The following is a 22,093-nucleotide window of genomic DNA, read 5'->3' on the forward strand; positions in this document are numbered from 1 at the left end:
TGATAATTGGCAAGTTTTTCCTGGAAAGTACTCCCCTGCTAGTTCTCTCTCTCTCTCTGAATTGAATTAGCAAGTCCCTATATTTGACGCTGGACTGAACCCTCCTGAATATTTCCCCATCGTCTCTAACCAGCACCTCTAGGTTTCTGGCATCCTTCTTGTGAACTTCATGCTAGAAATTTCTGCAATAAGAGGAGAAGATGATCAGAGCATGGAGATTTCTCTTCTTCTGCGGTTTCCTGAGCCTGAGTCTGGGGCATGAGGGCCGGGGGGTCTTTCTGAGGATCAAAAAGAAATACCTGGAAGAAAGTAAGTGCCACACTGACACCTCCCTAACTCGGGCAAGCCACACAATCACAGCTGCCTCTGGGAGATGGTAGGAAATGAGGCCAGAGTCTTCTGCAGGCAAAACATGGGCTCGACCACCACCCACCACATGTCTCTTCCTTCTCTGGGGAAGGGCAGGAATTGTTCTATCCACTACACCTTTCACAGCTACCTTGGTGTAATCTGAAGTCCCCAACTGTTGTCCTTGCTCCTCTGGCCCAGAATTGGAATCTGAGGCGAGGGCATGGTGTTGTCAGGGACTGGGCAGAGGAGGAACAGTGGAGACCGCCTCCCCATCCTGACCTTTCCAGGGAGGAGGAAGAGGAAGACAGTATAGATTTACAACAGGGGTTTGAGGGAAGTCGCAGGTAAGAGGCAGATGAGGGGGAAAGCTGGGAAAGCATGTGAGAACAAGAGCAACAACACCTGGCTGACACGTTGTCATTAGAAAGCATTCCAGACCCTCCATCTCCCAGAACCCGGCGAGCCTTAAAAGTAGGAGAGCAAAGAGCTCAAAGACAGAGGGCATGTAGCAGCACCTGTAGAGAAGATGATGAGAATGACAAATGAGGAAGTGGGAGTGACGGGGGGTGGAGATTCATTCGGGACAATGCCATTATCCAAGAGGCTGGGTTCTATAGCCTCTCTCTGTAAAGACTGAAATAAACAAGGATGGTAGGAAACTTCCCCTTGTCTTTTCCTGGGCAACCAGACGGGAGCCACTGACAGCATCCTGACAGGTGTCAATTTTGCAGTTGCAGTGACACAGCATGGATCCTGACAGTCCTGCTTCTTGGCGTCACGTTCCTCCAGGTGTTTGGCTCTTGCAGTGGACGATATTCCTCCTTCCTAAGATCACCCCATCTGTGTCATGGCTCCAAAACAGTCCACTCTGCTCTATTCAGAAACTCCTCCTCTCGCCCAGTAGCTCCAAGGGCCCCAAGTTGCTGTTCCTTCTCTTCCAGCAAGGCAACCAGCTTGCACTTGCTGTTTTGCAGATCCTCAGACAGGAAGATAAACATGGCGCAGGTGTTGCAAGTCACTGCAGCAGCTCCCTCACCACCCATTTCTCTTGGTCCTACATACACTGTGAGAAAGCATTCTGGGCCACCCCTCTAAACCAGCATTTCTCAACCGCTGTTCCGCGGCACACTAGTGTGCCGCGAGACGCTGGCTGGTGTGCCGCGACGTGCGGCGACGAGAAGGGCGATTTGCATTGTCACGTGCCTGGCGGCCGCCAATACACAACACTGACCCGCCGGAAAGGAAGCCGGCCGGGTCACGACGCGGGGCGAGCGCAGCTCTCAACAGCCACCACCACGGGAGGGTGGTTTTAGACAAACTTACAGAAGCTGGCTGGATGAGCTCAACCTGAAACTTGCTGAGCAAAGGATTGTGCTGGCAGAGAAATCAGCGGCTTGTGAAGCCTTATTACAGGAGATTGCAACCAACACAGCAATTGGCAAGTGTTTCTTACAGTCATAATTATATAGTCAATATAGGGTGGCACAGAGTTAAAAATTTTAACTTTTTTAATGGTGGTGTGCCTCGTGATTTTTTTCATGGAACAAGTGTGCCTTGGCCCAAAAAAGGTTGAGAAACACTGCTCTAAACGCCCTTGCACACACACACAATTTTCAAGTCACAAGCTAACTCCTCCCTTAACCCTGGTTCATCCTGGCTTTCTCACTGCATGAGCTCATCCTCCATGCACCATGCGCTCTAGCAGACATCATGGCTATGCCCACAATCAAACTCACAATTCTAATGGACTTGCATTTCTTCCAGAGCTTGCAAAGTGCCTGGTTGAGTCCAACCTGGGAGAAGAACTAACCCATTTGATTTCAGCCCGCAACCCAGAGCCACGGCACAGAGCTGGAAGGTTCTTCTTTGGATACTTAGAAAATCTATCCCCCAGGTAGGGTCTGTACTGGCAGGGAGAATTGTTGGCATAGCCGAGGGCGGAGCCTTTCATGGGGAGCACCAGATATGGACAGCTAAACCCTGATTGGATTTACATGGATCTAAAAAAACCCGCTAAGATAAAAGGTTACATAGCTTTCGATGTAAATTTCCATGGAGTGCTGTAAAGCATCCCAGTGTCACATTTTTACAATGCATTTTTAATGTTATAATTGACCTGTGTAGCTGAGTCCCCACTTTGGAATGGGAACTCTGTAAGAGACCAACAATATTGCTACCTGCCACCCCAATCTCCAAGCAGTGAGAGACTTTGGGGCTTGCAGGCTCTTACCTGGGATGAAGGTCAGCAGAGGCTGTGGTGTCTTTAGGATTATTTTGTCTTATTTACACATATATACAACCTGAGCACAGGAAGGAGGGGTTCACAGCACTGACACCCCAATAAATCTGACTTTTCCAATAGTCATAGCTTTGGATCCAGCACAGAGCAAGCTGGTCTCTGTGTCTCCAGCTTCCAGCCTGCTTCCTGCTCAGCTCACAGCCCAAAACTCTGGCTACCCCTCTCCTACCTAGCAGCCAGGTGAGGTGTGAGGAAGGCCCACCCATTAGCCTGGAGAGCCCCATCACTTGGCAGCAGCTCTTGCAGCTTGGCTCATTCTTTTGCGATGCTCGTGAGGCCCAGGCAAGGCCATTGTCTTAAAAGGGAAATTGCCTGACCAGTTCAGCAACAGAGTTCTCTATTAGATTCTAAGTCTCACCGGATCCACTGGGACCCCAAGAATTGGAAGAATTGGAGGGCACCATCCAGACAGAGCCCCAAGCCTACAACAACATTATATGTGGCTCCCATTCAGTTTCTTCTCCAAGAAAATGTCCCAGTGGATTGTGCTTTTGATGGCCACCGTATCCTCCGGGCATAAGGCAGGTGCAAGTCGCCATTTCAGGCAATTTCCCACTTAGTGCTCCCCCCCATAGACTGGGCCCCTATCTGAGTTTGTTCTCTTTCCAGGCTAAAGGTGGAGACCCCCTATCTCCCAGCTGTCGAAATAGCCATGGGTTCAAATGACTCCTTCAACATCCGTCTCAGTGTGCAATTCGGGATCTACTTTGAATAGTGAGTTCCTTGTCAGCATCTTCATTTTGGGAAACAGCCTCGAGGAACAAGAGTATAGAAACTCTCTGTAAGTCTGTAGAATTTGGGAGAAGGAGGATCCCAACAATTCTGTTCCTTAAGGATGCAGGATTATCCCTCCGCTCAGCTCAAAAGGGCTCCAAACAGTCTGAGCAACTTTAAATGCCTTGCCATTGATCTCTGCAAGCTAATCTAGGAACCTCTGTTTGCTGAAGAGTGAGGTAGAAATATCCCAAATTAATATGTAAGTGTAGGGACATTCATTTCTAGCTACCCCCCACTCTCACGCCCAGTATGTTTGTAATTTAGGCTGATATTACATTGTGCTACTTCACCAGGGATAAGTCCCAACTGGTGTCTTATGCACAATGATCAATACAAGGTTGTCTTTTGGTTTATAAAGGTAAAGGACCATTAGGTCCAGTCGTGACCGACTCTGGGGTTGTGGCGCTCATCTCGCTCTATTGGCTGAGGGAGCCAGCGTACAGCTTCCAGGTCATGAGGCCAGCATGACAAAGCCGCTTCTGGCGAACCAGAGCAGCACACGAAAATGCCGTTTACCTTCCCGCCGGAGCGGTCCCTATTTATCTACTTGCACTTTGACGTGCTTTCGAACTGCTAGGTTGGCAAGAGCTGGGACCGAGCAACAGGAGCTCACCCCGTCACAGGGATTCAAACCGCCGACCTTCTGATCAGCAAGCCCTACGCTCAGTGGTTTAACCCACAGCGCCACCTGGGTCCCAATATATATACATATATGTATATAAAAGCACCTATGCTTTACTGGGTTGCCTATCTTGCCCAGACCTTAGAGACAGTGGCTTCTCCATCTTATATTATGAACTAAGTTCAATAAATGAGAAATCTAATATATCAAAAGTACCGTAAGTGAGATTCTGTACCATTTGGATGGAAACCTCCAAAGCTACAGACTAAAATCAATGGAAAACCAAGACAAACATGATGTTTTATTGCACTTTTATGGTAATTCTTTTGGGAGCCGCCCAGAGTGGCTGGGGAAACCCAGCCAGATGGACTGGGTATAAATATTACTATTATTGTTATTGTTATTATTAACAAGTAATGGGTGGGAAATTATCGCCAGCTTCAAGGAAAGGGTGCCTTTTGGCCCAGACTCTTGGAGTGCTGGGCTTGTGTTGGCAAAGCCAAGTTCAAATCCCTAATTGGCCCTGAAGTTCAAGGTGATGGACAGCCATCCATCAGGGATTCCTTAGCTGTCCTTCCTTCATAGGACCCTTGGGTTTCCTTCTCAGTTCTATGATCCCTACATTTTGTCTCTCAGGCTATGCTCACCGGGCTTCTGCAAGGCTAAAACTATTATCACTCCGAGTCTCCAAGTTGCGATGAATTATTTCTTTCCTTTTTCCCTGGATGCCTTCAGCAAAGACGTTGAGATTCAAGTGACAAAGAACTTCTCCGCTGTTGCGAATGGAAGCAGGGATGGAGTCCGCCTCCAGAGCTGCCACTCCTGTGGTGGGATATCGCACCTCAAAACCTGGTACAAGTAAATATCCGCCTGAGAACATGGTCCAGCTTCTGGGGCAGGGAAAGGAGGGAGACAGACAAATTGGTCACTTGGGACACAACATGGCAGGTAAAGGCACGGAACGGGAGTCCTCTCCAGGCATTAACTGAAGGGTTAGTCTGCAAACATTATGTCTCGAGGTGGCTTGAATCTGCACCCTGCTGAGGTTTTCCTGGGGATGGCATGGCCCTGCTAGTAAATCCTACCCAATTTACTGGTTTTCCCATGGGAAATGGAGGGCTATTGCAGTTCAACCAGTTCAACCAGTTCTGGATTTACATAGAAGCTAAACAAGCTCTAGCTCAGGGCCCCACTCTCTCGCCCCCCCCCCCCAAAAAAAAATTAAAGGGAAAAAAACCTGGATCTACATTTCCAAAATATAAGATAAAAAACAATTAAAATGAAACCTACATACAGCAACAGTGTTTTGTGTTAAGTCGGCTCCTATAATGTAAGGAATGGGCCCCAGCTGCTAGCCTGCTCCCTAAAATCAGTGACAATTTGTTGTTGACAAAGGACAGCTGGACATATAAAGGGCCCCATTACTTTCAGTGGCTTAGGGCTTCGTCAAACCTAAATCCGGCCCTGAGTTCAACTATAATGACTGGGTGCAGGATGACTCCGACAGCTGAAACCCCTAAATACTTGCTAATACTTGGTCCCACTGAGAATAATATCCAGAATAACAGAATTATAAAATTGCAGAGTCCAAAACCCACCTTATGCTTTTAAGCTGTAGCCCCAGGCCCATCCTGTTGTTGTTGTTTAGTTGTTTAGTCATGTCCGACTCTTTGTGACCCCATGGACCATAGCATGCCAAGCACTCCTGTCTTGCACTGCCTCCCACAGTTTGGTCAAACTCATGTTCGTAGCTTCGAGAACACTGTCCAACCATCTTGTCCTCTGTCGTCCCCTTCTCCTTGTGCCCTCCATCTTTCCCAACATCAGGGTCTTTTCCAGGGAGTCTTCTCTTCTCATGAGGTGGCCAAAGTATTGGAGCCTCAGCTTCAGGATCTGTCCTTCCAGTGAGCACTCAGGGCTGATTTCCTTCAGAATGGATAGGTTTGATCTTCTTGCAGTCCATGGGACTCTCAAGAGTCTCCTCCAGCACCATAATTATGGTGCTGGAGGCCCATCCTAAGAACTCACAAAAGGCAGTTGGTTCCCCACCCCACCTTTCGTTCCTTGCATTTCACCCTCAGACCATGTCGCTTCTCTTGAATCCCCACCCTCCTTCGTCTGTGGCCCTTGGCCCTTCTGCTTGCATTGACTGGTCCTGTTAATTTGATTTGCAGACAACTGCTCTATTACCATTTATTTTTATCTATATACTGCTCTATGCCCGCAAGATAAAATCACAATATAAAAGCACGAAATACACAATCACAATAAAAACAAAAGCAATAACCCCCTCCGAAAAGGCGCTGGATGTTAATCAGTCAAAGACCTGGTTAAAGAGGAACTCTGTCTTCTCCCAACTTTTCTCATTTTTGCCACTGCCTTTATTTCCCTTCAGAACTGTCAAAGCATTGAAGGAGGACGTCACACCGATGGTGCAAAAGTCCCTGGATAAAAACCTGGTTCCTGTCTTGGACGCAAACGTATGGCCTTACCTAGAATATTCTGGGGTGGGACTGTGCTTGAAGTATTGGCTCAGAAGATCCTCTGTTGGCACATCTCCTTGTGGCACATGGACTGGCACACATGGGGCACAAACAGAGATGAGGAAATCTGGCAGCTCTGGTGTGACGGAGTCTCATTGCTGTAAGCCAGAAAATAGCGCATCTCCTGAGTTTACGCCAATAAAACTCAGAAACATGAGGAGTTAGGAGTCCAACCTTGTTTATTGCAAAGCAATAGGTTGCAGTCGAATCGTGCTGCAAAACGGCAATCCCGCCCAGTGGTCCAGGCAATGGTATTTATAAAATTTCAAACAAAGCATTTCAATTTCCACCAATCATATGCATCATTACCTCATTTCATGTTTAATACACATGCACAATAAAGTAAAGGTAAAGGGACCCCTGACCATTAGGTCCAGTCGTGACCGACTCTGGGGTTGCGGCGCTCATCTCGCATTATTGGCCGAGGGAGCCGGCGCATAGCTTCCAGGTCATGTGGCCAGCATGACAAAGCCGCTTCTGACGAACCAGAGCAGCACATGGAAACGCCGTTTACCTTCCCGCTGTAGCGGTTCCTATTTATCTACTTGCACTTTTGATGTGCTTTTGAACTCCTAGGTTGGCAGGAGCTGGGACCAAGCAACGGGAGCTCACCCCGTCACAGGGATTCGAACTGCTGACCTTCTGATCAGCAAGCCCTAGGCTCTGTGGTTTAACCACAGCGCCACCTGGGTCCCACATACACATGCACAATAAGCACTGGCAATTTCTGCTGATTAAGTTCTGATTCCCACCGTGTTCTGTTACATTGTGTTAGGGTGCATGTTGGGGACCTGTGTTGGGTGCCTCCATTTGCACCATGTAGCAGCTTATGTTGTAGCTTTGAGCTGTATCTTTGTGATTCACAAATTAGTTGTATTTCGGCCCCAATGGGTGGGCGGCGACTTGCAAAATCATCAGTTTCATAAAGTAGCAGGCCACCGGAAGCACACTCAATGATTTACAGGGGTACACATTATCACATTTATTGCGGCCCTTTGGGCCACTGCCACGTCATGACTCGTTAGCAGGCACTAATTGCACTGCCAAATGCAAAGACCACCCAAGCCACCCCAATGACAGCAGGCTCCCCTTAGAATCAAAGAATCATAGAGTTGGAAGAATCCACAAGGGCCATCCAGTCCAACCCCCTGCCAAGTAGGAAACACCATCAAAGCATTCTTGACATATGGCTGTCAAGCCTCTGCTTAAAGACCTCCAAAGAAGGAGACTCCACCACACTTCTTGGGAGCAAATTCCACTGCCGAACAGCTCTTACTGTCAGGAAGTTCTTCCTAATGTTTAGGTGGAATCTTCTTTCTTGTAGTTTGGATCCATTGCTCCGTGTTCGCTTCTCTGGAGCAGCAGAAAACAACCTCTCTCCCTCCTCTATATGACATCCTTTTATATATTTGAACATGGCTTGCTCTGGGGCTTTTCTCTTGCAGGCCTGTGACCTCTTGCTGTCGTCCCTTTCTGACTCCGATGGTTTCCTGCTGAGCCTCCAGGACCTGGGTGAGTCTCTTCCTTCCTCCCTCAACACTTTTTCTTCCAAAACAGAGAAGCGTCCCAGGTGGAGAAGCGAGTGGTTGTTCCTCGCCTTCACGTCATGGGGCACATGCTAGAATTAGAAGCGTTAGAAGGCTAATAAAACGAACCACGAACAAAGGAAGGGAAGTTGGTGGCAAATGGGTGGTTTGCATTTGGTTAAATGTCCAATCTGTAAAATTGAAAGTGATAAATAATTTGAAACAAAACAAAATAAACATGGGGATTCATGTTGGGGTGCTTTTCACAATGGTTCCGGGGAGCTGGTCGCTCCCCGAGTTGGTCGCTTCCCGCGGCATGCTTCTGTGTGTGCGTGAAGCGCCGATAGAGTGCTTCTGCACACACACACACACACTGCGTAGATCGCTTCTGGGCATCCGAGCACCGTGGAACCGGATGTAATCACTTCCGGGTCCGCAGTGGTTGGAAACCAAAGTGGTCGCTCCCCGAGGCAGTCGCAAACAGAGGTACCACTGTATTCAGGAGCAGCATCTGCCCCCCCCCCCCAAAAAAAATCAAGGGAAATTCAGGGAAATCTGCCTTGTGGTTGTTTGGTTGAAGAAAAACAATGAAACATTATTTTTTTACCCTAATTTATCCACATTTCATTCCATTATTGCAGATTTTGGAAAAGCCAGCATTGGAAAATGTATCAAAAGGCTGTGTGCTTTTATTTTTATTGTTTTATTTTCTTATTCATTGCATTTATATTCCTCCTTTTCATCCAAGGAGCACAAGGTGGCATTTATAATTCTCCTCCTCCTCCTCATTTAATCCCCGCAACAACCTGCAAGGTAGGATAGGTTCAGAGGAGGTGACTGGCCCAAGGTCACCCCATGAGCTTACAGCCAAGTGGGGATTTGAACACTGACCTCCCAGGTTTCCTAAAGGCCAGGAGAGATGTGTGCCCAAGGGAGACATCATCCAGGAGTCCTGAACCCACAACAATAAAGCCCTTTCTCCTTTATCTCATTTTTTGCCTTTTGTGCAGTTGATTTGTCACCTGCCGGGATCCAGTATTTTCTCCAGAGCTCTCAAATACAAGACGATGTTCTTATCCTCGAGCTGGGCGTAAGTGTTAGAATATCGGGGTGCATTTATGCTAACAGTAAGTACCAAGCATTTGCCTACAGGGGCTCCTGCTTGTCCAGAAAGAGAGCAACGAGAGGACCAAGTGGCTCAATGCACTGGGATTTGTGAGATTTCTGTTAGCTATTAGAATGAGCACTGTATCAGTTCAGCACCAGATAGCAATCTTCTTTACGAGACCACAGATGTCAAGATTTGGAGCAACATCCCAGGAGTCACTTGGTATCAGAGCAAGTTGCTCAAAGAAGTTCATAGAATTGTAGAGTTGGAAGGGACCCAAAAGGGCCCTGGCAATGTAGGTTTGTGGAACCTCAAAATCATCAGGCTTTGTCCCCCTCTGGCGGGGTGGCCGAACCTACAAATTACATCCAATTCTGGCAGGAAAGGAAAGTTTCTTTTGAAGGAAATCAAAATTTAAATGAAGCCCTGTTCTAACCCCCCTGGAGGAACCTGTCTACAATTTGGCAGGCTGAATTAACTCTGGACTGCCTCCTATGCTGGTGGATTTCATCCACTTCTGTGGAAAGGGTGGTGGTGGAATTATAGACATTTTTTTTGGTGCAAATCCTGAGTGCATACCCTTAAGGTATGCCTGCCCTGGAGGCCACCATCTCTCATAGACATCTCCTCTTCATAGCTTTGTGAAGGTCTGCCATAATGCCAACATTCATAGTGTCACAATCAAACATGGTGCATCAACTGCCCCTGAATACCAGTTTCTGGGGATTACAAGTGGGCAAAGTGTGGTTGGCTCATCTCTTGATTTGAGGCTTAAAACAGGCATCTCATTGGCCAATGTGAGAAGGTTAGGGGGCTAGGTGGGCCATTGGCCTGATCCAGCAAGCTCTTCTGGTGTTCTTATGTAAGCACGGTGGCTATAGCGCTATAAGTAACAGGGAAAGGGCTGTTTGAAGACAATATTGGTGTTCAAGAGACACATGAGAAACACACAACTCCTCTTGCTGCTGCTTCTTCCAGCTCTCTGCAGGAGAAGGAGCGGCAGACGACAGAGCAGAAGACAGGATTGCTGACCTCTTGAAGTCTCTTCCTGCGATGCAAGATGGAGCTGTTGCTGATGTTGCCATGACAAAAAACCAGCTGGAGCAGAACTTTAACCAGCTCTTATACCCTTTTGAGCCCTTCATTGTGGACAAAGATCACAGAATGGTGAGTACATTCATACCTCAGTTTAAGTACGCCTCGGTTTGAGTATTTTCAGTTTAAGTACTCTGCGGACCTGTCTGGAATGGATTAATCCACTTTCCATTACTTTCAATGGGAAAGTTCGCTTCAGGTTAAGTACGCTTCAGGTTAAGTACGGATTTCCGGAACCAATTACACTCATACCTCGGGTTAAGTACGCTTCAGGTTGAGTACTCCACAGACCCGTCTGGAATGGATTAATCCACTTTCCATTACTTTCAATAAGAAAGTTCACTTCAGGTTAAGTACGCTTCAAGTTAAGTATGGACTTCCGGAACCAATTACACTCACACCTCTGGTTAAGTACACTTGAGGTTGAGTACTCCGCGGACCCATCTGGAACAGATTAATCCACTTTCCATTACTTTCAATGGAAAAGTTCGCTTCAGGTTAAGTACTCTTCAGTTTAAGTACTCTATGGACCATCTGGAACGGATTAATCCACTTTCCATTACTTTCAAACGGAAAAATCGTTTCAGGTTAAGTACGCTTCAGGTTAAGTACAGATTTCTGGAACCAATTGTGTTTGTAAACTGAGGTACCACTGTAGTGTTGTCTGTTGTCGCTGCATCTGGTTCCTTCCACTGCCCTTGGCCCTGTAGGGCATGCATGTCCAGCTTCCAAAAGACAGTGATCTACTCCCAATAGAAATAAACCCATTGGATTGACCAGAGTTGCTGAGCTTTTTGGGGAAGAGGATGCGCAAAAGTTGTTGAGCTTTCTGGGGGAGGATGTGCAGAAATTGTTGACTGCAGACATCCCTGCTGTAGGGCAAACTCTGGGCCCGTACAAAACGTAAATACACTTTGCAGCTCCTCCTCACTCAGAACTGCTTGAAATAGCTTTGAATTTCTTCTAATTCTAACACTAATCTAATATGGATTGTCTTGTTTTCAGAGGGGGGTTTAAATAGCAAGTTGGTTCACGAGATAAGAAGGCCAAAGTGTGGCTCAGCCAAATGGAGATTAGTTTTGTTGAGGGGAAGGACAGCCCACAGTAAAGAATGGGGGGAAACGAAAGTCCACTTCTATGCTCTGACCGTCTCCATTGATTTCTCATTCCATGTACATCTCCCAGGGCTATTGCCTGTTGGAAAGTGTTTTGCCTGTGCTTCCAGGGGACGTTTCTTATGATGTGAGTACATTTCATTAGTACGGCTCAGCTTTTAAACATGGTTTCCCCTTCTGAAATTTCTTTGTCCTTTTAAAATGATTTTTAATGAAGCTTTCTCATATAAACAAGAAATGCATAATAAGAAACAAAAACAGGCATAACCAATCTTGTGAACTTAGTCCCAGTACTCCCTCTTGATGCTCCCACACACAAATCGAAGCAACCAGGGGACACAAAGGCAGGTAAGTTGGAGAAACAGCAACCTGGTAGACCAGAGGAGGTTATTTATAAATTTTCGAGCTAAAGGTCAAAAGTGTTTAGGTATAATACCAGTCTGTAACAGACAATGAGGATCTTGGGGTGCTTGGGGACAACTGCTCACTGTTGTTACAAAACAGATTCAACAAATGGAAATTGCCACCTCTGCATTAGGATATGTGAGAACATTACAAACCGCTAGTCAGAGAGCTGCTCTTAAAGCAAAGAGTGATTTCTATTTCCCCCATTCCTTATTATTACTTTTTTAAAAAAATTATATTTATTAAGATTTTTTAAGAAACAACAAAAACATACAAAAATACGAAACACAAAAAATGCAAAAATGCAAAAACAAAAATTCTAGTTTATAATCCTTATTTCTAATCTAATGGCTTCCTCATTCCACCTCCTTCTGCGTTCCTTTACAGATCATCCTTAGTAATCTCTAATTCTTATATATACTCTAAATTTTACTTAAAATTACCTTATTTCTCTATCTTTATATCTTACCATTTTATACTCTATATTTTTCCTTTTCATTCAATTATAACTATCTTCTAACAATACTTATTTCACACCATTATATTATCTACAACCTCTTTGTATCTCCCTCACTTCCACTGATTCTAATCTATTCCTTATTAAACTTTTGGTCTTCCTGATTTCTGATTCTTCCAGTCATTTTAGCCATTTCATCCATCGGTTAATAACTTATCTTAAAGACCATTGTAAACTGCTAAAATTGTTAGTAGGATTGGAATATCAAAAGAGATGGATTATTATAAAAGATGAAGGAGGAAATGATTAACAGTAGGACCCACAAAAGGGAGGAGGGAAGTCCAAGAGATTGCTTGGAATCTAGTTTTTATTGTTGTATGTTGGATATGTGGCTGTAAAATTTCAGTCTAAAAAAGCAAATAAATAAAATTCTAAAAAATAAAATAAAGAGTGGTTTATTTTTTTCCATTTAAACTGCATCTCTGCAGGAGCTGAATGACTACCTGGTGAATGTAACGGCTCATGGGCCACCTAAATTCCATGGGGCCTATGGTGGTTTTTATGTGATCCATCCATTAAAAATGGAGGTGTTCAATACCAAGGAAATGGACGTCGCCGTTTGGACTCTGACCGATGTGAGTTCCAGTCTTCTGGAGGAGAACATTCTTGGTCCATCAGCACCGTCTCCCTCCACTGAATGGACCTTCTCTTGTTTTTTCTCTCTCTTTCATGGCAGGCTTACTGTTTACCAGCGGATATTTTTATTACAGACAACAAGCTGAAGCTCTCATTAACTCTAGACAGGTAACAAACACCCTGACGGCCCATCCAGAGTCATTGCCTCTTGACGTACTTGATAGAACTTCTTGCTTGTATGTGCAGGATAATAGAAGCAAAAGGTTGAATGCCGGTAGATAATAATAATAATAATAATAATAATAATAATAATAATAATAATAATAAATTTATATGCCAATTAATTACCAGGATGGCTTCTATGTGATTTACAAGTATAAAAGCAATCAGAAAGCACACGTAACTGAAGTAGACACTACAACAATTCCATCAAAACAATAAAGCAAGTTAGTCAAAACAGTACAATATACTGCTTAACACCGTCATTTTTAAGCAGTGTGCCGTAAGATTACCTCTTCTGAAATCTCAAATAAAATCAGTTAAGATTGAACATAAAGACAGAAGCCCCAACTAAAATGGGACATTTTGCTCACACGAGTCGAGTGGCAAAAGGTTACGAGTAGTTGGAGGTGATGGTTTTCACCCATAGATGGGAATAGTAATGAAGTAATAATTCAAGGTCTTGAAGGGTTGTTAGAAAAGTGGAGAGCAAGAGGCACAGCACGCAGCTCTCTTCTGCAACAGAAGGCTCTGGTCAGGGACCTCGGGAGGAAGAACCGAGGGGCCCCAGCGCCTCCCAGGATAGGCCACCCAAGGCACTCGCCTCACCATGCCTAGTGGTAGGAGCAGCTCTGCCCCATGTCCTGCTCTCCATGGAGACCATCTCTGTGCCAGGGGCAACCAGGATATAGGTCACGTTTTGCAGGGCACGGTGCAGACTGGTGGGGTCAGATGGGCAGTGGAAGATAGTTGTTGCTAAGAGGCTAAGCTCAGGTTTTTTTTCCTGTTGTGAACCACCCTGGGATCTTCAGATGAAGGGTGTTATACAAATTTAATTAATTAAACAATTAATTAATTCATAGATATGGATTTATGATCCTTGATGGGAAGCTTCGGGTTCGGGGGGGAATCACATGCAATGCAGTTGACGGGAATCTTGTGCTAAGCCACTTCTAACAAGCATTTCCTTTTTCCTCTCAGTGGATTTCTGGACATGGAAGGCGATAACGTAAGTTCTACCTATTCTAATAAATTCTGTTGTATAGAGAGATTCATTTCTTTAGCCCTGTTTTGCTTGACCTTCCTCACAGTCCCTTGTCCCATGGCAAGGGCCATGATTGTGCTGAAAAGCTTCCAAGTGTCTCGCCCAAGACACTCAGCAAATTCATGGCCAAGCAGGGATTTGAACTCATGACTTCAGAGGCTGATTTGTCTGCTCTTTCCACCAGCTGGCGCTGCTTCCGTTCAGTCTAAGGTTTTGTCCATGGGCGATGTCAGGATATGCAGTGGCCAGTTATGTTCTGGGCCCAATTCCATGGCTGCTCCTGGCCTAGCTCAAAGGAATGCTCTCCCTAACTATATTTACATATTTATTAAATTGTGTGTTTATTTGTTGAATTTATATCCTCCCAAGGAGCCTAGGGCGGCAAACGCACCTGGGATAAAAACAGGTATGGCTGCTTTTGCAGGCGGGGAGGTGAAGCTCTTCCCAAGGCACCACAACAGATTAATGGGAAGGAGGGAGGTGTCAAAAGAATTGTCCATCTCTGAGATGGCTCTTCACACTGACCCTCCGTTGAAGCCACATGGATCATGGTGATGTTGGACCTGGGCGTGAGATGTCTCCCTTTCCATGCTGCTTCCTTGCATTGCTGATCGCATCTCTTCTTCTAGAGGGAACGGCTCCACAGAGGTGCATATGGGGCTGTGGAAATGCTGGAGAAGGTGCTGAACCAAGAGAGTCCGTTTCCAATGTTGGGTAAGAGTTCTGGGGTACTGAGGTGACGTTGACTCGGGTACAGTCACAGCCTTGCTCACCTTTGAGGTTTCCTTCCAAGCCATCCCTTCATCCTCAAACCACAAAGCTTGCTTGCTGGGTAGAACTGATGGCTGTGCTGAAGCCTTCAGCCAATTCCTGCTTAGTTCAACCAGGCTCTCTGGAGGAGCACCCCTTTGTGGCTGCGTAGAAGCCCTAATGTCAAGGAGAGATGACATGGTACTACCCCCCCTACCCCCCCTCAAACTGGCCTAGTGACATGAACCAGGCAGAACCGGGTGCCTTCTGTTGACCCCAATTGGTGCATGTTGCGTTTCTTCTCTCCAGATTACTTGCAGCAGGAGCTCCCCTTGCCACTGGTTCCAGACATTGGCGAAGTGATGAAGATGGAAGATACGTCCTATGATGTGAGCCTTGGGCATTTAGTCCATGGTTCAGGGTGCAGGCTTTGATTGGTGCAGCCCTGGAGTGTCTTAAGGGGCAGGAGGGAATAGCCCTGGAGTGCCACAGGGGGCTTTCCGCAAAGTCTCCGAGTGCAGCACCCTGTCGCAGTTCAGCAGAGTAGGCGCTCTATGTAGGAAGCGGCAAGAGATGAGTTGTTGTGCATGTGTGCAGGGGGGTCCACAGCCAGCGGGAGAGGGGCTGCTGAAAAGAGGGAGAGGGGGAGATTTGGGGTGCAGGGGTGGTATTCTCCTGAAGCAATGGCCTCTGCAGGGGCAAGGCAAAGGCACCTTGGACAGCTGAGTGAGGCTGGAGACCTCCATAGGAGAAGGGGCCAGGTCCAGTTTCAGTAGCAGCAGCAGCAGCCAGGAGTTGCAGTTCTATCATGCTTGCTAGCTAAACCTTCCCCAAGGACTGCCCGCCCTGCTTCGCCATCCGAGGTGGAACAGGAAGGTCCCCCACCACCAATGCCCTCCTGCAAAGCCTCGCTAACAGAGTTGTATGGCTGTGGTGGCAGCTTTCAGTGAGATCTTGCTAAATATTGTGAGATCTTGCTGGAAGTCGTCTCCATGCTACCCTGCTGGCAGCAACCCTGCCCCGTGGGACCCTGCTGCCCTAGGCAGCTGCTTCCATCTGCCTCATGGGCAGCCCGGCCCTGAGCTTCACTGAGATGAGTCTCTTTCTTCATTTAAAAGAGAACAGTCTGCTTTAACAGGCATCGACTCCAGTGGAGTCACAGAGACTGTGCTTCCCCGTAGGACAGGGGCAGGGGACTCTTCTCAGCCAGCAAGACACAAACCCTTGTGTCTAACTTTCTGGGGAGGGGTGGGGTTGCACATACCATTGGAATGGATGGATGGGGCCAGAACCAGAAGGTCTAGGCATGGTTGTGATGCTTAACTTTATACAGTCCGCTAGTTTGCAGCCATGCAGAAATCCAGAGGTTTGGACACGCCTCCCCCCTTTACCCAGGCCAGCGTGAGGCATGGCCATGATTCAAGAGCACCCTCTAGCCTAGAGAAAAGACCTCAGGGAGGGCATGAAGCAGGGCAAGGGAAGGCTGCGGAGGCAGCAGGGAAGAGGAGGGCATCTTAGCAGGGTCCTGTGGCTCCAGGAGTCAGGGGGCAGAGGGTGGGAGCCTGCTGAGAAGGGGTCAAAAAGCAGAGTTGGAGGAGAGAGATCTTTGGCATTGGGAAAAAACATCACACTCCGGGAGTTGGGTGGGCACATTTTGAACTCTCCCTTTTTCTTCACTATAGGAATACCTCTTGGTTTCTATAATCGCAAAGTAAGATGTCCTCCAGAGTCCTGCTTGAAAACCAAGAAGCCAGAATCGTCTCTCACCACTTCCGTTTCCTTTGGGGCCATTTCCTTCAGTAGCACCAACCAGCAGCGGGAAATGGTGCTGGCTCCAAATTTGGAAAGCCTAGGATTTCTATAGCAAAGGCCTCTCTTAGGGTTTAAATTGCTTAAAGGTCTGTATTGTGGCAAGAGGCAATGGGACTCCTTTGCAAGGTGGGAGCCACATGCGGGATCCTGAAGGTTCTTCGTGCAGCAGCACCCATTGATTTGACTGGAGCTACCTTGAAAGTGCTTTCAAGTGTTTAGTGCCCAATGGAGAGAAAGTCCTATTTCCCATTGTATCAATCCCTCTGAATGGATGAAATGAGCATGGAGGTCTCCAGATCTACTATTCCTTCGATACTCCAACCACCAGTTAGCAGGTGCTTGCCCAGTGTTATAAGAATTTAAGGTCTCAAATATATAAATGTTCATAAACTTACAAGGCAAACACATGCATAGGTATGTAAACCACATGTCTGAAATAGTACAGAGCAATCCTGGAACCATTTTGACTCTCCCAAATTGACCTCAAATGTTTCAAGGATGAAGCAAATGGGAAAGAATGGCCAGGCTGCCCAGGTAAAGCAGTCAGTGACCATTGTCAGGTATCCTGGCAGATAGGGTATCTGTTGTAGACCGCCTCCTTCTGTGATGTATGTATGATGTTTTGAGGGGTGGTCTTGAGTTACAGGGTGGGCAATCTCAAAAGTCTATATAAGGGCTTGCACACAATTGTTCTGGGTTCCTACTCCCTCCTGCATGTGGTGAGGACCCTGTTGTAACAGTTTAATAAAGACCAGGCTTACTAGCTGCTTTCCTTCTCAATATTCTCTGGTTGGACTGTTATTTTCTCCTACCAATAGGGAACCTACTTTTGTTGTTGTTTAGTTGTGTCCGACTCTTCGTGACCCCATGGACCATAGCACGCCAGGCACTCCTATCTTCCACTGCCTCCCGCAGTTTGGTCAAACTCATGTTCGTAGCTTCGAGAACACTAGTGCCCTCCATCTTTCCCAACATCAGGGTCTTTTCTAGGGAGTCTTCTCTTCTCATGAGGTGGCCAAAGTCTTGGAGCCTCAGCTTCAGGATCTGTCCTTCCAGTGAGCACTCAGGGCTGATTTCCTTCAGAATAGATAGGTTTGATCTTCTTGCAGTCCATGGGACTCTCAAGAGTCTCCTCCAGCACCATAATTCAAAAGCATCAATTCTTTAGCGACCAGCCTTCTTTATGGTCCAGCTCTCACTTCCATACATCACTACTGGGAAAACCTACTTAAGGACTCTATATGGGCTCTTGGATAACCCAATAATGGAAAAGGAGCAGGTTTTGTTTACAACACCAGCAAAATATATTGTCTACTGCTACTGCTATTGTCTCACCTTTTTTCATCATCTTCTTCTGTGATTACGAAGGGCACAGCAGCAATTAACAATAATCCGTCACCCCAAACACCAGCTTTGCTACTACATGAAGGTTTACATCAAGGAAGCCCTCTGCATTAATAACACTTTGCTTCTTCTGCATTGTATGGTTGTATCTTCCCATTACTTCCCAAATTAGTATTCTGGTAGAGAGGCAGACCCAAATGCCTGCCAGGTAAGTACTAAACTTGCAAGCACATAAACCTGCTGCTTTATGGCTTGCTCTGCACTCGTTCATGCATGCACACAAAACTGGGGTGCCCGGGCATTTTAGATCTTGACGTCAAAAGTCAGTGCACACACTGTAGGGCAAGTTACACTGGTGGAGGCTTAGAGAGGGGAACTCAGGCCCTGCAAAGTTGTTCGTTCCCTAGGGTTCCTCACACTGAACTGAATGGGAAACAAAACAAAAAAGTCCAGTGCACAAACGTCTCAACACTTAAGTCTTGTTTCAGAATTTAAAGTGTTTACTGAGTTTCCTCTGTGAGGGTTCTACAGTCAGTCAAAATAAGGAGGCGCCTAAACTAGGATAGAGCAGAGCTTTCCAAACTTTATAAAAAAAAGATTCCTTCCAGTAGCACCATAGAGACCAACTAAGTTTGTTATTGGTATGAGCTTGTGTGCATGCACACTTCTTCAGATACACTTCTTTCCAAACTCTGTTAGTGTGTTGGCTGCAGTGTGGAGGTGTGTTGTCTCTCGCTGGACCAACCAGCCATCTTACCTTAGTAGAATTACAGTGGTGCCTCGCTAGACGAATTTAATTCGTTCCACGGGTCTTTTCTTATAACGAGAAATTTGTCTAGCGAATCCCATAGGAATGCATTGAAAAAAATTTTTGCCCATAGGAATGCATTGAATTTTTTTTTTTGCCCATAGGAACGCATTAATTGAATTTCAATGCATTCCTATGGGAAACCCCGATTCACTAGACGAATTTTTCATAAAACGAATTCGTCTAGCGAGGCAACCTCCGCTTGAAAAATCCTTTCGTTAAGCGGAAATTTCGTTAAGCAGGGCATTCGTTAAGCGAGGCACCACTGTACACTGTTGCCACCCAGACATTGGCAGCAGCAGGAAGGGAAAGGCTGGCCGCTTTCGTTTGCTAAGTCACTCCATCCTTTACTGAATGCATCTGCAAATGCTGCTCTTTTGAGGAAAGTTGCTTGCTTGCTGCTCCTTTAAAAGGCTCCCATCAATTAGTATGACACCAAAATTGGGGGGGGGCGCATCTCTCAGGAACCCCCTACAAATCCCAGTGGGGGGGGTGAAGGGGCTGCCCATGAAATGGAGGGGCACTCTGCCTGTGCCAGAGGGCAGCTTCTCACCTGAAAGGATCTTGGGATTTCATAAAAAGGGACCCCCAAGAGTCATCTAATCAAAAGATGTGGAGAAAGTCCTTTTTTCAAGGAAGGGAGGACTAGAATTAATGGGGGGGGGACTGAATACACGGACATTAATACACAGCTATTGATGAATTTTCCTGGGGACTCCCCCCCCCCCGATCCCAAATGCAGGGAAATGAGCAAGAGAGAAATGGGCCGCAGATTCTCTCCTTCTGGCTCGGAAGTCCTGCGATTCTAAGCAGCCATAACTGGGGTTGGGGCTCAGGTGCGAGAGGAGGGCAATGGCAGATACAGCCTTCTCCTCCAGGGACATCATTTCTCAAGCTGGGCTGCCAAGGGACTCTTCCCAGCAGCGACTGATCCTGACTCAGTGAAAGGATTCTTGCCTGGGGATCCGTTCTAACTCTCCTCTAGCCAGAGAAGGAAGCCTCTGAGGGGAAAACAAATCACTCTCCCATTCTGTTCCATAGGGGAAGGTCCTGCCTCGCAGGGTTGGTTTTGGGTGCCTCAAACTTATCAGAGCGGCCGCAAACTTTGCTTCTCCGGAAGGTGGATGGGAACACAAACCTCTCAAATCCCTTCATCTCGTCCAGTGACCAACCCAAATGTGAAGGAACATGTTTAAAAAGCCGTTCCAAAACTATAAGTTGCTTCAGTTGCTCCAGGACCTGACCCTTCCCTTCTCTCAGCCAGGCTCTGTCCAGGCCTCAACATAACTGGGCATAAGGTTCACTAGGTTTCCATTTAATTTCTCCAAAATGTTTTCCTGCTCTGCTCAGCCGTGAGCCCAAAACAAACTCTTCCTCATTCTTTAAAGAGTCCATAATCGGCGGTTTCCTCATCCCTTATTTCTGAGTAGATCTTTAGTAACAAAAAAGTTTAGAACCAAGGTGTGTCCTGCTTAAGAGGAAATTCTTCTGTATCAGAGGAGACTAGACTGCAAGTGAGGCCTTTTCCTGCTCTGTCCCTACTCAGGGGTACAGTGCGCTTGAACCAGGAGGTTCCATTTAGCCAGTAGTGTGTTGCTGCCAGCTCCCCGTGACCCTGCTCAGCAGCCTTGCCTCCTGCTCCTTCATTCTTCCAAGCCTCTTTAAAACAGTACAGTCATACCTCGAAAGTCAATTGGAATCTGTTCCAGAAGTCCGTTCAACTTCCAAAACATTTGGAAACCAAGGCAGTGTTGAATGTCCGTGTTCCAAAGAACATTCACAATCCGGAACACTCACTTCCCGGTTTGCAGCGTTCGGGGGCCAAAGTGTTTGACTCCCAAGGCGTTCGGCTTCCAAGGTACAACTGTATACGCTAGCTGTCATCACCTCATCCTGTGGCAATGAATTCTGTAGGCTAATTGTGTATTGCACACGAGTGTCTGTGTGTGTACTTTATCTATTGAGCACCTACTGCCAAGTTGGCTTCACGGGGGGACCCCACATTGTAACATAATAGAAGGTAGAGGAGTTGAGTTTGCTTCTTGTTTTTATTATGCATTTTGTGTTTTTATCTCGTATTTTTATCCTGTGAATCGCCCCGAGATCTTCAGATGAAGGGTAGTATACAGATTTAGTAAGTAAACAAACAGTGAATATATTCTCAAATTAAAAAGCTCAAAACGGTTTAGCCTTGTGGGAGCCCTGCTAAGAGTGGAAATACTCACAGGGAGGGAACGGCTAGTATCAATCCCCCCCCCCAATTGATGATTGGGGGCAGCCTTTTCTTGTATGGGTTTTTCAGGTCCCTGGATGTCCTTTTTTGAGACGAGGCAATGAGAACTCAGAGCAGCCTGCTCCACTGGGAGCACAAGGCACACAACCAGCACTTGTGAACAGGAGGTGGTGTGTTTGTTAACGTGACACAGGGCCTCCTTCCTAACTGGGATCTCTGGTCTCATATGTCTCCCTCTTCTGGATCTGTTCAGCATGCATCATTTTCTCCCCAAGGCGGTCCTTGGGCCACGCTAAATAAATCCTGCTCGTGAAGAAAAGAGAGCCTATGTTTTCTCAACACCTGGAAGAGTTTATTAGAACCCTTTTTCTTTGCTGTATCTAAAGAAAGGAGAAAAGCAGAGTTTCTCTTGGGAAGAGACTCTGCTGGCTGAACCAGACCGAGGTGGCTCTGCCCTGACCCTGACGGCTGCCAGATACACCCAGGAAGGCCAAGTGCCAGATTTCAAGTGGGGGGCAGAGGAGAAAAAAGGGAGGGGCAGAAAGAGACGGTGGGGACAGGGAATTGCCGGGGGGGGGGGGGGGGAGGAACCAAACTGAAATCAAGGGAAACCACAAGGAGCCCTATTATGGATTGGTTACAATACCATCAGTTACATGAAATGACTAAATTAGACAGAAATTAGATACGTGGAGAAATCCAGCCACCTGACCCACCTTCCTTCCTTCCTTCCTTCCTTCCTTCCTTCCTTCCTTCCTTCCTTCCTTCCTTCCTTCCTTCCTTCCTTCCTTCCTTCCTTCCTTCCTTCCTTCCTTCCTCCTTATGCTCTTGGAAACCCGCAGCCAACAGCCCCCTCGTGAGAACCCAGGAGGAGCCTGCTGGATCAGGCCAATGGCCCTTCCAGTCCAGCATCTTGATTATTGACTATGGATCAATGGTATAATGCAA

The 22,093-nt window shown here is 46.7% G+C and overlaps 1 protein-coding gene across 1 annotated transcript; it reads left to right on the forward strand.

Annotated features, from left to right (window-relative positions):
• Window positions 1-200: 200 nt before the first annotated feature.
• LOC148685192 (uncharacterized) lies at window positions 201-16,663 on the forward strand. The gene is made up of 15 exons (XM_088673570.1): window positions 201-309; window positions 2,116-2,245; window positions 3,260-3,364; window positions 4,767-4,907; window positions 6,445-6,529; window positions 8,038-8,104; window positions 9,129-9,208; window positions 10,205-10,393; window positions 11,507-11,563; window positions 12,787-12,933; window positions 13,035-13,102; window positions 14,135-14,162; window positions 14,828-14,912; window positions 15,258-15,337; window positions 16,631-16,663. Exons 1-15 carry the CDS (start codon window positions 201-203, stop codon window positions 16,661-16,663), a joined length of 1,404 nt encoding a protein of 467 aa, XP_088529696.1.
• Window positions 16,664-22,093: the final 5,430 nt, after the last annotated feature.

The sequence above is a fragment of the Zootoca vivipara genome, chromosome 7 (genome assembly GCF_965207765.1).
Source record: "Zootoca vivipara chromosome 7, rZooViv2.hap1.1, whole genome shotgun sequence".
In the NCBI taxonomy this organism is placed as follows: Eukaryota; Metazoa; Chordata; class Lepidosauria; order Squamata; family Lacertidae; genus Zootoca; species Zootoca vivipara.

What these genes read in the sequence shown, in the direction of transcription:
- LOC148685192 (XM_088673570.1), top strand. Translation starts at nt 201, where the DNA reads ATGATCAGAGCATGGAGATTTCTCTTCTTCTGCGGTTTCCTGAGCCTG. An exon ending in TTCTTATCCTCGAGCTGGGC is followed by an intron (nt 9,209 to 10,204) that starts GTAAGTGTTAGA and finishes TGCTTCTTCCAG; the next exon opens with CTCTCTGCAGGAGAAGGAGC. An exon ending in CTCTCATTAACTCTAGACAG is followed by an intron (nt 13,103 to 14,134) that starts GTAACAAACACC and finishes TTTTCCTCTCAG; the next exon opens with TGGATTTCTGGACATGGAAG.